The sequence below is a fragment of the Cynocephalus volans genome, chromosome 1, assembly GCF_027409185.1.
Source record: "Cynocephalus volans isolate mCynVol1 chromosome 1, mCynVol1.pri, whole genome shotgun sequence".
Lineage (NCBI taxonomy): Eukaryota > Metazoa > Chordata > Mammalia > Dermoptera > Cynocephalidae > Cynocephalus > Cynocephalus volans.
In genome coordinates this window covers 257,189,025-257,203,263 of record NC_084460.1, presented here as the reverse complement: position 1 = coordinate 257,203,263, position 14,239 = coordinate 257,189,025, and the positions used below count along the sequence as shown (strand labels likewise).

The following is a 14,239-nucleotide window of genomic DNA, read 5'->3' as shown; positions in this document are numbered from 1 at the left end:
TCATAAAATTGTCTCTTCTTCTTCACTCTCTATTTTGTTAAAGTTAGAAGAATGTTAAAATCTGTTGGCTTTCCAAGCTGCAGTTTATTATAGCTAAGTGATAATCATACCTCACCTTGGAAAGAAACATAGACCTGAGAAAAGATTTAAATGAATCCTTTTCTCATTGTCTCATGTTAACATGTCTAAGAGGGGTTCCCAAGGGAAAGTTTTTTGAATTATATGAAATACTCTTATTTGTGGCTAAGATAAGTTTCTTGATGAAAAAAGAAGTCTTATTAACTTGGGAGAAAAAGGGAAGTCTCTGCATGGTAAGAATAAGGTCCTGGGTCCTGTTCCCTGCACAGCATAAACCTGAGTGAGGCTCTTGCATCGGGTGGCCCTGGTAGCAGGAGACACTGTCCTCACAAGTGGACACCCCTTTGGACAAGCAGCTTTGCCTGATTTGGCAGAGTCCAGATCTTGGTGGATAATTCCCTTTCAGAACTCCAAGGTCAAGGGTTCTGATCCCTGGACTGGCTAGCCACAGGAAAAAAAAAAAAATCCCTTTTAGTGGCTGATGTCATTGAGTTTATTGGTCTTCCACAGTAAACAGATCAAAGCTCCACTAGTCTCAAGGTCAGATCTTTTAATGAACGGGAGTATTTGAACTATTTCTTCAAACATCCATGGATGACTTTTATCCAGATTTGCTTTCTGTACAGCAGAACTGCATATATTGCAAACACCAGTAGGCCAGTGCCTTGCCTTGGCCAAGCAGCTGTCACAGTGGGGGTCTTGTGCTATTTAATACAAAGTATAAAATCACCTTATTCCATTTCCTTATTTGAAAAGGTTTAAGAAAGATATCTTTTCTGCCTGTAGTGACTTGTGGTTGTCTTCAGAGAGATAATGGGCTCCCTACCTCTTCTAGCTTGAGCTGCGTCAACGTGTGCAGCTGTGGCCCGCAGGCTTCCTCTTGGTTCTCTTGCTCAGTTTTTGGCTAGCCTCAGCCTCCCTAAGCCTATCTGGAGGAGTAAGGGAGATGCATAACGAATGTCTAAAATAAGCTGGTAAAAGTCAAGTATCAGTTAAATTGATCACCTAGCGGTGATCCTGGTCTTAGCTGGAACTTTGAAAACATTCTTTAGGGTCTTTAGGAGAGGGGACTCTACTGAAGCAGAAGAGAAGGCGGTGGGAAACGGTATTGGACAGGGAGGGACCTAAAGGGGGCTTCTCTGGAAAGGCCAGCAGAAAGGCTTTGGTTTAGTGCCAAGGCAGAGTTAGTTGGTGGTCTTGGAAGGGAGTGTAAAGAGGGAGTTAGGGGATTGTCCCCTCTTCAGAAGACAGGGAGAGACAAGGGAGGTGGAGAGGGAGGGGCAGACAGTGGGGTTTCATGATGTTTCCACTTTCGCTAAAAACTCTCACATCATGGTGCCCGTCTCCTGCCATCCGTTCCTGCATGCCTTTAAAATCAAACCATTGTACACATGTTTCAGACTATTTTAATTATGTTTTTTCAAGCACATATGATCACTGCTCAGTCAATTCAGTGTTCATGTATGTGAGAATATCAGCCATGTACCTACAATCTTCCTTTGGTGGGTGTTAGCTCTTTTCTTTGAGAGCACATACAAGAGCCATCAGTCCCACCAAAGCTTCAGAAGCGATTTGTGTTTGCTGAAAAAGCTTATTTTTATTCGTTTAGGTCCTAATGCTGGCCCCGACGGTCTTATTCCCTGGACAAGGTTTTGTAAGGTGGGTTCTTTGTGTGTTTTCTATTCTGAGTTCTTCTCGCTGTCTGCCGGGGTTCTCATATTCCTCGCCGAGGTGGTTACTTAACTGTCTGCTTACTTTGGCATGTTCATCTCTTGCTCCTGGAGCCCCACGGCAAGTTGTTTGCTTTCCTCAGCGCAGGAGGTCAGTCTCCAGGCAAGTCTGACAGGAAGCGCCTGCCTGAGTGATAACATTCTGTCATATCCAGAATGAGTCTTCTGTTTGTTCACACTGGCCCTTGGCTGGCAGCGTTTTAGCCACGTCCATGTGAAATGCGTGCTCTGGGCCAGGCGTGGACAGCCTGACTGGCCAGGTGAATTCCATGGAAGCTACTCAAGCAGAGGGACCAGTTGGAGGGAACCATTAGATCCTGCTGGGGTCCCTGGGCAGTGCTGAGCAGCTCGCTGTACTGGATTTCACTAGCGTGAGGGCAGCTTTTGTTTCCATGATTCACAGCGGAGGGAGGTCATCCCCTGGTTAGTTTGCATACCATTTGGAAAGGAAAGCAGAGCCCGGCCTAGGGAAATGGAGGGCTGCTGCTGCTCTGCAAGGGACAGTTCTGGCTTTGGCAGCTAGGGAGTGTTTGCAAATTAAAGTCCAGTGGCGGGAAGGGGCATGGTATCTCACCGTTTTGGATTTCTTTGTTCCTAACGTGTGCATTTGTATCCTTTCAGGAAAATATAAATGATAAAAATTTTCCCTTCTGGCTTTGGATTGAAAGTATCCTAGAACTCATTAAGAAACACCTGCTCTCTCTCTGGAATGATGGGTAAGGGCCACTGGTGGATGTATTTTTGAAACATGTTTTTAGCACACTCTCCCTTACTGGAAGGCTGGGGCAAGGCCTGAGCTGGCTTCATTTATTATGCATCTCACAGAGGCACATGCTTGTAGGCTGGTCCCCTTCAAGGTTTCATGAGAGTGGAATCTCATAAGATTAAACTTATGCTTTCTAAATATATGTGTAAGTATTTGCAAAGCTAAATAAAACAAAAACTTCTGAGTTCTATTCATGCATTCATTCATTCAACAGAAATTTCTTGTGCACCTACTCTATTGTCCCTAGAAGGAAGTTTAATCAGTAAATTTTTTTCTAACTTATTCTTAGGATCAGCTATTTCAACAAAAGCTTTAACTTGATCAGAAGTGCTAGAATATGAAAATATATTGTCTTAGTCTTTCTCTCCAGTTTAAAAGATGCAGTTACATTCAGGCAGTTTCATGGCCTTTAAAATAATTAAGTGACAATAAAAGGCTCATTAATCTAGCACGTATTAATTGAGCATCTGTAGCATTCTGCTGGCACCATAGTCATGTTGGCTTTTTTTTTTTTCACTTTAGCATGTACATCTGTAAGTGAAATGTTTCCTTATGTGTCAATTAAATAGATTTTAAAATAGTCTGTACATTTTTATCATATGCTCTTTTGTCAAGTTCTAGTAATTTTCTTCGTTTGTAAGTTAACATGAACATTAAAATCGTGATCGAAGTACAAAGCCGTCAATCTCTTCGATGTCCAGGTGTATCGTGGGCTTTATCAGCAAGGAGCGAGAGCGCGCCCTGCTGAAGGACCAGCAGCCGGGGACGTTCCTGCTGCGCTTCAGTGAGAGCTGCCGGGAAGGGGCCATCACGTTCACGTGGGTGGAGCGGTCCCAGAACGGAGGCGGTGAGTGAAGGGCGCCCGGACACGTGTGCCCAAGCATGACATCCCTCTTCATCGCTGCAGATCAGCTCATACAGATGATGAGCTTTGGGCATGAAACTGCAGATCCAATCCTTGCCCCAACTGAGCCCTCCAAATAGGACTTAACGAACCACCGTGAATGTTTCTGATTCACGGCCTGCAACATATTGTAGAAATGATGGTTTTTTAAAAAAGACAGGCCAAATGTTTTCCTTCTTGTTAGGTTTGTTATCTATAGAGCAAGAATATGAGTCAGTATAATCTGCAGCTGGTTCTTGGAAGGAGTCACTTTTCCCACAGGCAGAAGTTTCCAGACTCACTTAAGATAATGGCAGCATAGAATGGAGAGAGGTGGACAGGCCTGTGAGAAGACCACCTTGTTGATTTTCCTCACAGCACTGCTAGCGTCGGATGGGGCGCAGGGGTTTTTGGGCTGAGCTGCAGCCCTCCTCCCTGCCAAACAGGGCAGCTGCGCATTTATCTTTGTTATATATGAGGTTTCTATTTAACCAAATGGGTTATGCCTAAAAGACTCCAAAATCCTTGACGTCATAAAGCAGGTTTCTGGGGATGAAGCTGAATAGCGCAGATGAAAAAATTAAGACAAACTGAATACTTTTCACTGTTGCTTAGCAATGGCTTTGTTTGAAGGACTGGAGGAAAAACTGACTTGCTCCAGCAACTTTTATGTTCTCGGTGGGTAGACGCAAAAGGGTGGGATAACTTTTCTTGTTCTGTTTATTTTTTCTTCTGATGAAAAAGCAGGAGGGCCGGGATCAGAGCCTGGCATAGGCAGGAGGTATTGGAGCCTCAGCCAGTTGAGAGACAGAGCTAGCAAACCCATGGAAGATGAAGAAAACCCTTGGCAACCAGGAAAGTTTAAGCAGGACAGCACCAGCCACAGAGGTTTAGGAAACCAGCCTAGTCAAGTTCTAGAGCAGAGTCCCCAGAGTACCTGAACAGCAGCCCCTAGCCTGTGTACACCCCAAAGTGAGATTCTCAATAAATTAGGAAGAACGATCTGAATTAGTCTGGGAATAACAACAGGAGTGAATTAAACTGGTGGATTACATAAGTAGCAAATAGGATCCTTTTTTGGTTTCAAAAGTTTTCTATGTTGTCATTGTTAATTTTAATAATAAATTGTATTTTTCAATATAAAAAGAAAAACAGAAAGTGAGCTTATCTTTTTAATAACTTAATCTGTGGCTTGAACCATAGATTACCAAGATGACCCAATTAATAATTAGCTATTTAAATGCCTGTGGGCCACATACCATTGAAGATGTGGGCTTTTAAAGGTGTTTAGTAAACCTCTTTAAGCCAAATTTGTAAGTCTAAGCATATAATGACAAATGCAACATTACTGGAAGTAATGACTGCCTTTAGTTTTCCTGTTTTTAAGACAAGATTATAATTTATTTAATTTAATTATTTATTTATTTTTTGGCAGCTGGCCAGTATGGGGATCTGAACCCTTGACCCTTGGTGTTATAACACCGCACTCTAACCAACTGAGCTAACTGGCCAGCCCCCAGGATTATGATTGATTTAGAAGTAAAGAAAGCAATTCACTCTACTTGTTGTAACTCCTAGATTGTGATTAGTTCTTACCACGTTCACTCAAATCCCTAACTCTGGTGTTTTTTGCTTCTCTCTCCTCTGTTGTTTCGGGATATTCCATGGGACTGACTTGAGCTTTTCTCATTTTTAGAACCTTACTTTCATGCGGTTGAGCCCTACACGAAGAAAGAACTTTCTGCTGTTACCTTCCCTGATATCATTCGCAATTACAAAGTCATGGCCGCTGAGAATATTCCAGAGAATCCCCTGAAGTATCTGTATCCAAATATTGACAAAGATCATGCCTTTGGAAAGTATTACTCCAGGCCAAAGGAAGGTGAGCAGGGAGGGGGAGCATCGTCACCCGTCACCTGATGAGTTGATAGCACAGCAAAGTCCTCGCCAGGATGGAGCAATGGTTGTTCAGACAGGGTTTAATAACCCAAATTCATGCTTGCCGCCTTAGAGGTGGAAGGTGCCAGCACAGACTCCACCCATGCTGTGTCATTAACCCACCACTTTCTTTTCAATTGGTAAAAGTGGGCTTTGGATAGATGGTATGAACTCAGCACAGTTGAAACATAAGCATTATTTGGCCTGATACAGCTACTAAGAAATGAATAGATAATTTCCTCTTTTAGGTGTGTTGGAAAAGTCTATTTCTGGCCTTGTGTATTTGTTACATTATTACTATTTCTATATGAAAAGGAGTAAGGGTAGGAACAATAGCAAACCAATTTATGCCATCCTGCTTGTGTTAAAATTGAGGAAATTGAGGCCCAGGAGAAGTGCAGTGGTTCATTCAGGGCGACTTTTTAGATCCTCCTGTAATTAGTGGTTGTTATTAAGAGGAGGCCTCATCTTTGAATACAGGTTCTTAGTTGTCGCTGAATTGCATTTGGGAAAGTTCAAGTTGGACCCATCTGGCTTGGAACATTCTAGCAAAGCTAATTATTTTTTGAAATCAGAAATCTCAATATTAGGACAATTACTTAGGACTGAAGATGACCTCAGCTTACCTTTACAGCTATGTAGATCAATCAGGCTGGTACAACTAAACCAGAGAGATTTTGAACTCCAACTTCTTATAGGAATTCAAGCCTGGGAAAAAGAAAGCTCCCAGCTAGACTCCTGCTGAAATCTCCCCATTTCTTCTAGTTGCTTCTGTATCTCTACCAGAATTTCAGGTGACCCAGGCAGGGAGGTCATAACCCCTTTAAAGGTATAAGACTCAAAGCTGTCAAGAAAAACAGTAGAATTTCGATCCCCCCAAAAAGTTGTTTGTTCTGTTTTTGTGTAATTTCTGCTAAAGGAAAGTGTACACGATATGTTTGCTTCTAGCTCCAGAACCAATGGAACTTGATGGCCCTAAAGGAACTGGATACATCAAGACTGAGTTGATTTCTGTGTCTGAAGTGTAAGTGAACACAGAAGAGTGGCATGTTTAAAAACCTCGAGCCAGCATTGCTCCTGGCTGGGGCCTGTGGAAGATGCTTGTATTTTACTTTTCCATTGTAATTGCTGTCGCCGTCACAGTTGGACTTGTTACAAAGATCGTAATTAGAGATCCCAGTGTCACAGCCTATTAGCGTTTTATTGCCTTTTTCAAAATAAAATGCTAAAAACCAAAACACAAAGTTGTATTTAAAGTATATAAAGTTTTCCCCAAACTGATACGTTGAAAAAGTATAAATAAATTGAACAAAAATTGATCAGAGTGGGAAAAGAGTTCTTTTCAATCTAGAAAAGGCCAAAGTAATGATTGAGGTACATTTTCTCCACTTGCTTTTATTTTGTTGTTTCATTTTATAAAAGGTAGACAAAATTTTGGAAAAGGCATTGTCAGTTATTTGGCCTGCAGCACTGTCTTGGGGTGAATGGATGTAGCCTTCATGTAAAAACACTCTGTGGAGCAGCTTGATCTGCATACAGACCTCAAGGTAGGGATGAGGGACTCCCAGACATTTCTCTGGTGCTTTTCTGTCCAGGGTAAGCTGCGCGGCGTGGTCATGGCAGTGTGAACATGGCACACGCTCACACCTAGGCTTAACCAGGCAGAAGCGGCGCAGGTTTCAGTCTGGCTGTTGCTCACTCACGTCTCTAGAGTCCAGTACTTTCCCAAGGGGCCGGGCTGGGGGCACAAACCTCCCACGATCCGTACTTTTTCCAGTGTATTTTACAAGTGTGTGCGCTTACCTGAAATAAAAATGTAAAGTGATAAATGAGTCACAGGCAAAACCTATAATGTGTAAGTTTGCACCACAGCTTTTACACTTTAGGTGCTAACATTTCCCTTTCCTTTCTCCTCATTTTAGTCACCCTTCTAGACTCCAGACTACAGACCACCTGCTGCCCATGTCTCCTGAGGAATTTGACGAGGTGTCTCAGATAGTGGGCTCCATGGAGTTTGACAGTATGGTGAGTACTGCGCCCGTGGTCCTCACTGGGTGAGCGCCTGCCTCGGCGGTGGGGAGGGCACCTGTCTGCAGGAGGATCCTCGGGCGGAGCCAAGGAAAGGGTGTTTTCCAGATGAGCTGTGACAAGTCGGAGCCTGTTGTGTTTAAACAAGCGCATATTCCTGGCATTCAGCATCTTCCAAATAAGGGACATTTCAAATATTTAAAAGTTTCCTCCTCTGCCCTTTGAAGTTGCCATGTAGAAATTTCCTTCATTAAGGAACTAATATTTCTCTGGTAAGAAAATGTTCTCCTTCGGCCTGTTATTTCCTCACTGCATCTAGGTGAGGGAGTGTTATTTTTAGGAAAGGAAGGGACTAATGCTTGGTAGTTACAATAATTATAGAGAGTTATGCTTAGCCAGCAGCAATGAAACCATTTCACCTGCTTTATGTTTGAGAACTAATTTGTACTGCCAGCTCCTGGAGCTATGCAAGGCTGGGCAAGGGTAAGAGGTTCAAGGAGCAAAACAGTTAATGAATTTCACGTTAGAAATAGGAACGTGATTGTCCACAAAAGAGAATTTTCCTCTGGGAGAATGTTTTCAGGCAAACAAATAATATTGTTTGCCTTTCAGCCTGAAATCCTTCCTCTTAAAAATTTTGTTTGGTTGGCTGGATTTTTGCTGATGCTGTTTAATTTTAAGCTCTTTTCCACATGGAACTATTCCAGTTTATTTTTAAAAATTTGCTTAATGCTTAAAAAAAGTCCCTCTGAGTCATTCATTACTGGTCATTTTTTATCACTGTGTACCTGGTGCCTCAGTAATGAGAGAGGAAGGCCGGAGGGGAGGGGACAGAGGGGGTGGACGCCCTCCTCAGACAAGGGCCATCTACCCATGCGTTCAGGGAGAGTGTTTCCGTGACATCAGTAATATCTGCCTAGATTCATGTTTCACGTGTGTAACTTTATCTTTGCCCCTTTTCCTCACCTGAGGAAGCATGGGCTCAAATCTTTAGAGACTGTGCTTTCTTACACCTTCCTGATGGTTGAGGATGAAAAAAGTCACCTAGAAAAATGCTTAGCAAGTGTAACAGCAAAATAGTTCCGTTCCTGTTGGCAAGTGTTAAGGTGAACCTCTTCTATGTTAGAAAGTAGTTCCAGCACTGCCCTAAAGTTTTTGCTATTATGCAAGTCAGGACAGAGCAATGTGGCCCATTTATAAGCTTCACACAAAAATGCAGGGAATGTAAAGCCCTATTCAGAAAATGAAAGATATATTGATGGAACCAAAAAATGGGGTGAATCTTCTACCCCTCCTTTGTTGTTCCTGAGCAGGTTACATCATCCTACCATCACCTCCTCCTACATCATCCTACCATCACCTCCTCCTACCATCACCTCCACCATGAATAGGTGACATTTATGAAGCACTTACTGTGTACCAGGCCCTCGACAGGTAGTCACGTGTTCAGCCCTCACAACAACCTTCTGAGTAGGGTACAGTATGATTGTTATTCCCATTCTGAGGGATGTGGAAACGGTCCCCTGGCGCCCCCAGAACGGACATTTGAATCCACCTCATGAGTCTCTAGAGTAGACGCTCTTGTCTCCTGTCCTGGAATGCCTGCCACAAAAAGCTTATCTTTGCTTGATTCAAAACATGTACTCCAAAGAAGCTGTTCGCACAGGACTGGAGTGTATTTTATTCTCTTTATTAAGATGAAGGCAGCATGGCCTTTGGGTGAGAGACATGTTTGGGATTTGACAATCAGAGTTCCGACACTGTCATCACCATTATTCCCTGTGACCTTGAGAAAATAAGATGGATTAGTTCCCTCCATCTGTGCAAGCAGAGCGATTTAAATACTCTAAATCAATGTCAGGGAATGGTTCTATGGTATTTGGAAGCCCTGTGTAGCCATTCCATTCATACTAGATGATTTCATTCATTTCTTTTATAGAATATAATAAATCTATTTCTATCTTTCTCTCTCTCTCTCTCACACACACTAAAGTCTCCAGATAAACCTGTAGAAGACTTAAAAAGCTAACAGAAGCTATAATATAGACACAGCACAGGTTAGACAGAATAAAAGGTCAGTTTCTCACTTGGGTCGACTCCACAATGGTTTGCTCTGTCCCCAGCCTTGGCTTTGGCTTTCATTTAGCATCCACCCTTGGGATTAGGGCACATGCTCTGAAGTAGAAGCAGCTCTCTTAGAGCTGGCTGGTTTCCTCCAAATCTGGAGGTTGCAGCTCTGGACTAGGGTGGCACCGGCGCCGACAGCTGGTGCAGCCTCAGGAGCAAGAGGATCACAGGCTCCTGAGGAGATTGTCCAAGAGAGCCTGAGCACCAATGTGTTCTGCAGCATGACTTGGGTGTTTGTTTAGTCTGGATTTCCTGTATGAGGAACTTTCCCCTCTGGGACTATAATAGAACCAGTCTACTCTCCTAGAGGCCTTGGATCATAACTAATAATAATAATAATAATAGGAACATTTATTGTCTACTATTTTCCATCTACTATACTGGACATTTTACATATGCCATCTAACTTAATCCTTTTAACAAACCTATCTGCTAGGTACTATTAACCTACTTTTAATAGATGAGGACCTTGAGATTTACAGAAGTTAGGTAACATGCCATAGTCACACAGTGACTGTATTTGATCCAGGCTTTGTCTCTCTCTCTCTCTCTCTTCCCCTCTCTCCCTCCCTCCCTGCCTCCCTCCCTCTCCCAACATCCCTCCCTCCCTCTCTCTCCCTCCTTCCCTCTCTCTTGGCCCTGAAAGTCTACCATCTTAACTGTCCATTTTCACTGCCAGCCACACTGAAACATAGGGACAAAACCTTCATTGTGCTGTTCAATCCAAAGTAATTTCCCTGAGCCTACCACACACTATCAAGCACTTGGATTTTTAAAAAGTTCCTAAGAGACTTTACAGTCTAGTGCTGTGTGTCTCAATCTTGGTGCTACTGGTGAATCTGGAACTGGAGAAGTCTTTGTCTGAGGCTGTCCTGTACATTTTAGGATGTTTAGCAGCATCCCTGGCCTACCCACTCAAAGCCAGTAGCACATACACCCCCACACCCAGTTAGGACAGTCAGACACTGCCAGGGGACAATTGAGAACATCTGGTGTGAGGGGAAAGACCAGTGTGGAAATCAGGAAGTCAGTGGGAGGCTACTATTCTTAGATGAACAGTTTACTAACTGCAGGTTTCCCTGTTCACAGCAGCTGGGCAGAAGTACTGGCAGGGGCAGTACAGAGTTCTTAACCATTCTACTTCTGTAGCTTGTACCTGAAACACATTTGTGTATTTCACCTCCTGAATGACCTTTAAGGGGCTTTCACCATTCCCTCTCATCCCTCCCGCCTCCTGGCATATAGCTCAGCATTGCCTCACCCGTGCTTTGCATGAGCAGATTTGCTGCGTTGCTCTGTCCCGGCTTGCATAACAGCAAAAAGCTTTGTGCAGTCTGGATGGATTCATAAAACTAAGCCAACAGGCTGTAGAACAATAATCCATCAGCTTAGATGGTATAAAAGGTCTTGATTAGTGCAGGAAAATGGATAGTCCATGCTGAAGGCCCTCTAATTCCATGGTGTTTATTTGCTATTGGAAGTGTCTTCCTACTACTCCATTCTAGAATGGGCAAGTAATGTTAAATATCACCTATGAATCTGCATTTCACAAGATCAGTGTAATAATCTTAACCACATTTTATCTTTTTACAGATGAATGCAGTATAGAGCATGAATTTTTCTCATCTGCTCTGGCGACAGTTTCCTTCCCATCCGTGATTCCCTCCCGCTACTCTGTTCCTTCACATCCTGTGTTTTTAGGGAAACAAAAGAAAGGCCAACAAATTTGCTGCAACCTGTTGGTAACAAGTGGATTTTTCTTTAATTCAGAAACATCTGTTACTCTGAAAGGCTTCATGCATCTGGCAGAGTAGGTTTTGCAAATGAAAAACATCCAAACATACCCAAAGCATCAGGACTAGAGTGAGAGTCCTTTGATTAAGAAACAAACAAGATAACATTAAATAAAATTTCTAATCGTTGAGATTTAACTATTATATTTTTTGCCCTTTGAGAATGATTTGGCATGGTTTCATTTTACTGTACCTAGATATTTGTTTACTTTTAAGAAGTATTAAAATTCTGTTAGTCTCTTATTAATAGTATTTAGTATAAAGATTTTAATAGTTACTATTTTTCTCAGTAAGGGCATATCAGTCCTCATTTTTAAAAAAGATTAATAACACTATTTTCCTGAGTATTGCCCTTACTTACCCTACTTATAGTAATCAGAATTGCTGTGGTTGATTAAGATAGGTCAATGACAGATCAGAGGAAAATCATTGGAAAAAGCTATAATGGGTGTCATTAAAAGCAAACAAAAAAAGTACTTTGCATCTTGGTGACCACAGCTGCCTCCAAATGCAGAAATAATTTGGCATTTATTTTTAAGTAAATTTGGGTATATTATCAAATTAGGAGTATTTAATTTTAACATACATATGAAATGGGACTCTGTCTTGTCTCCAAGGCAGTCATCTAAAATCCACACTCCCATGATTAGTTGAGTTATTACTGAGAAGTTATTGTACCCACACAATAAGGTTCCATTTTTCTCCAAAAATGTCATAAGCTAGAAAGCTGTTTCCTTCTCAAAGTAAAGCTCACTGTGTGCTAGAAAAAAATAGTATGAGAAGAGACATAATCACCAACTTAAACATAATCTGGCAAGTTTGATATAACTATTATCAGGGAATAGTGGTATATGCTTGAATTCTGGCATCATAACAAATATCATTCTCATCTCCAAACCTACAGTATTTGCATTTAGGAAACATAAGGTTTCTTCATAATGAACACTGAGAGCTATATTTTTCCAGGGAGTACAGTAGATATGCCCTGGCTAGCTAGTGTAAGTTTGTATTTTTATGTAGCTGACCATTATACGAAGTCACTGGCTAGATCCTGGCTTAAGGGATGTTTGTGTATGTTTTAGTATTTCTGGAATGGTGTTTGTAGGTTTGAAAGCTGTTTTATAAGCATAGAGCTTATATGTATCACTTGGGACAAATTTCTTATTTTTAAGGAAAGAGAGTTTTCTGAGATGGCATTAAATAAGTGAAGCCTGTTTACTGCCTGAAAGTTGAAGTGGAACATGAAGGCAAAGCAGTCGTCTGTCACATCTGACTGTCCCAGGGAAAGGACAGGAAAAAGCTAGAAAGTGTTTTGAAAACACTTGTGCCTACCTCTTGACCTGGGGTGCTGTTTCCAAAGTAAGGGATATTTACTTGAGTGGCTTCTTTTGGTTAGTTAAGATGCATTCATTTGTTAACTCATCAGATATATACGAGCACCTGCATGAGCCAGGCACTATACTAGATGTTTCGGAAACATTGGTAAACAAAAGCAAAGATCTCTGCTCTCATGAAAGTTAAGATGTTCTAAGAGATTAGATCATATATTCTAGTGCAATCACCTTACTTACTAAAACTTAAGAAATATTTTGTGAACCAAACATAGCCAAAAGCTACAAATAATGCATATGTTATATAAAAATATATACAGTTTCAAAGAAATCACATTTAAGCCAGTTCAGGAAGGCTAAAGATAACATTGTTTTTAGAGCCTTCTAAGATGAGCTTTTATAGGTCTTAACTGATATTGACTCAATATTACTCAGCTTTCCAAGTTTTGGTGAACTAACTTTGGGCTGTGTGTTTGCTATACTCACTGAGAAATTAAACACTTTACTTAATTTATTGTTTAAAAAAAAACAAAACCATATTTGAAGCAATGTAAAACTTATTTGTTAAAGGTTTTTTCAGGTATACAGAGAACATAAAGCTACCTAAAAGGTAGAAGGCTGTCAATAACTTATTCTTAACATTGTAGCACTTATGCCTCTCCTTAAACTCAGCAGAGGAGAGGCCTTAACTAATATGAATAGCTAATATGTGTATTCTATCCATAGAGGGCACAATCAGTATGGCAGGGTGTAGGGAAAGAGAATGGGACCAAGAGTTCTATATCATAGCCCATTCTTGGGTCTCAGCTTCATTTTTATGAGTGGGTCAGGTTAGAGTATTTCTGATATATCTTCCAGGTCTGCAATATCAGTAATACAGATAGCATAACACTGTGACTACCATAGCAAAGCCACTTACTTTGTGACAAATAACTTTGATAGATGAAAATATAACAGCCATGGTGTTCATGGACCTTGTCTATAATTAGAAAACCGTGCACTAACCCTAACCCTGAAAGGAAAGAGTGCTCTGAGGACAGAGGTTTCTGGCATTGGAAGTGAAGGCTGTGCCCACATACAATGAAGGGGTCAGGAGCTGAGGTTTGCCAGCTCGTCCAGCTCAGACCTAGTGTGGCAACACTGTTCAACTCTCCGAATAGATTTCAAGACTTTGTGAAAATTACCTCTCCTATCATTCAGGCTGTGTTTAATGGTTCAATTCAGCAAATACTTAATGAGCACTTCCTGACTGTGAAAGGATAGTGTTAGGTTCTAGAGGACTAGAAACATGCCTGCCCATCCCCTCACCTTCAAGGATGAACTCCTCAAGGATTCTCTTCTTTATCATTGTGGTAACCCCGCCTGGCACCTTGCATAGTGCGTTGCTCATAGTAAGCATTCGAAATGGATTTGAACCAACTAGACATAGTCCCTATGCTCAACGGAGTTCCCAACCCAGTGACATAAGAGAAAACCTTAGTTGTTTTAAGAAAATTCATTTTTCACACAGTTTTTTTGTTTTTGATACATGTATTTATTACACTGTAAAAAGCAACACTACCTGA

The 14,239-nt window shown here is 41.5% G+C and overlaps 1 protein-coding gene across 4 annotated transcripts in view; it reads left to right on the top strand.

Annotated features, from left to right (window-relative positions):
* The window catches only part of STAT1 (signal transducer and activator of transcription 1), a 41,527-nt gene extending 30,046 nt beyond the window's left edge, over positions 1–11,481 (top strand). For all 4 annotated transcript variants that reach the window (XM_063089672.1, XM_063089663.1, XM_063089653.1 and 1 more), the window contains 7 exons: positions 1,688–1,737; positions 2,430–2,524; positions 3,276–3,421; positions 5,154–5,339; positions 6,344–6,419; positions 7,318–7,420; positions 11,144–11,481. In XM_063089672.1, coding sequence (XP_062945742.1) covers positions 1,688–1,737; positions 2,430–2,524; positions 3,276–3,421; positions 5,154–5,339; positions 6,344–6,419; positions 7,318–7,420; positions 11,144–11,158 — 671 coding nt within the window. In that variant the 3' untranslated portion in view covers positions 11,159–11,481. The remainder of the gene's footprint in view (positions 1–1,687; positions 1,738–2,429; positions 2,525–3,275; positions 3,422–5,153; positions 5,340–6,343; positions 6,420–7,317; positions 7,421–11,143) is intronic.
* Positions 11,482–14,239: the final 2,758 nt, after the last annotated feature.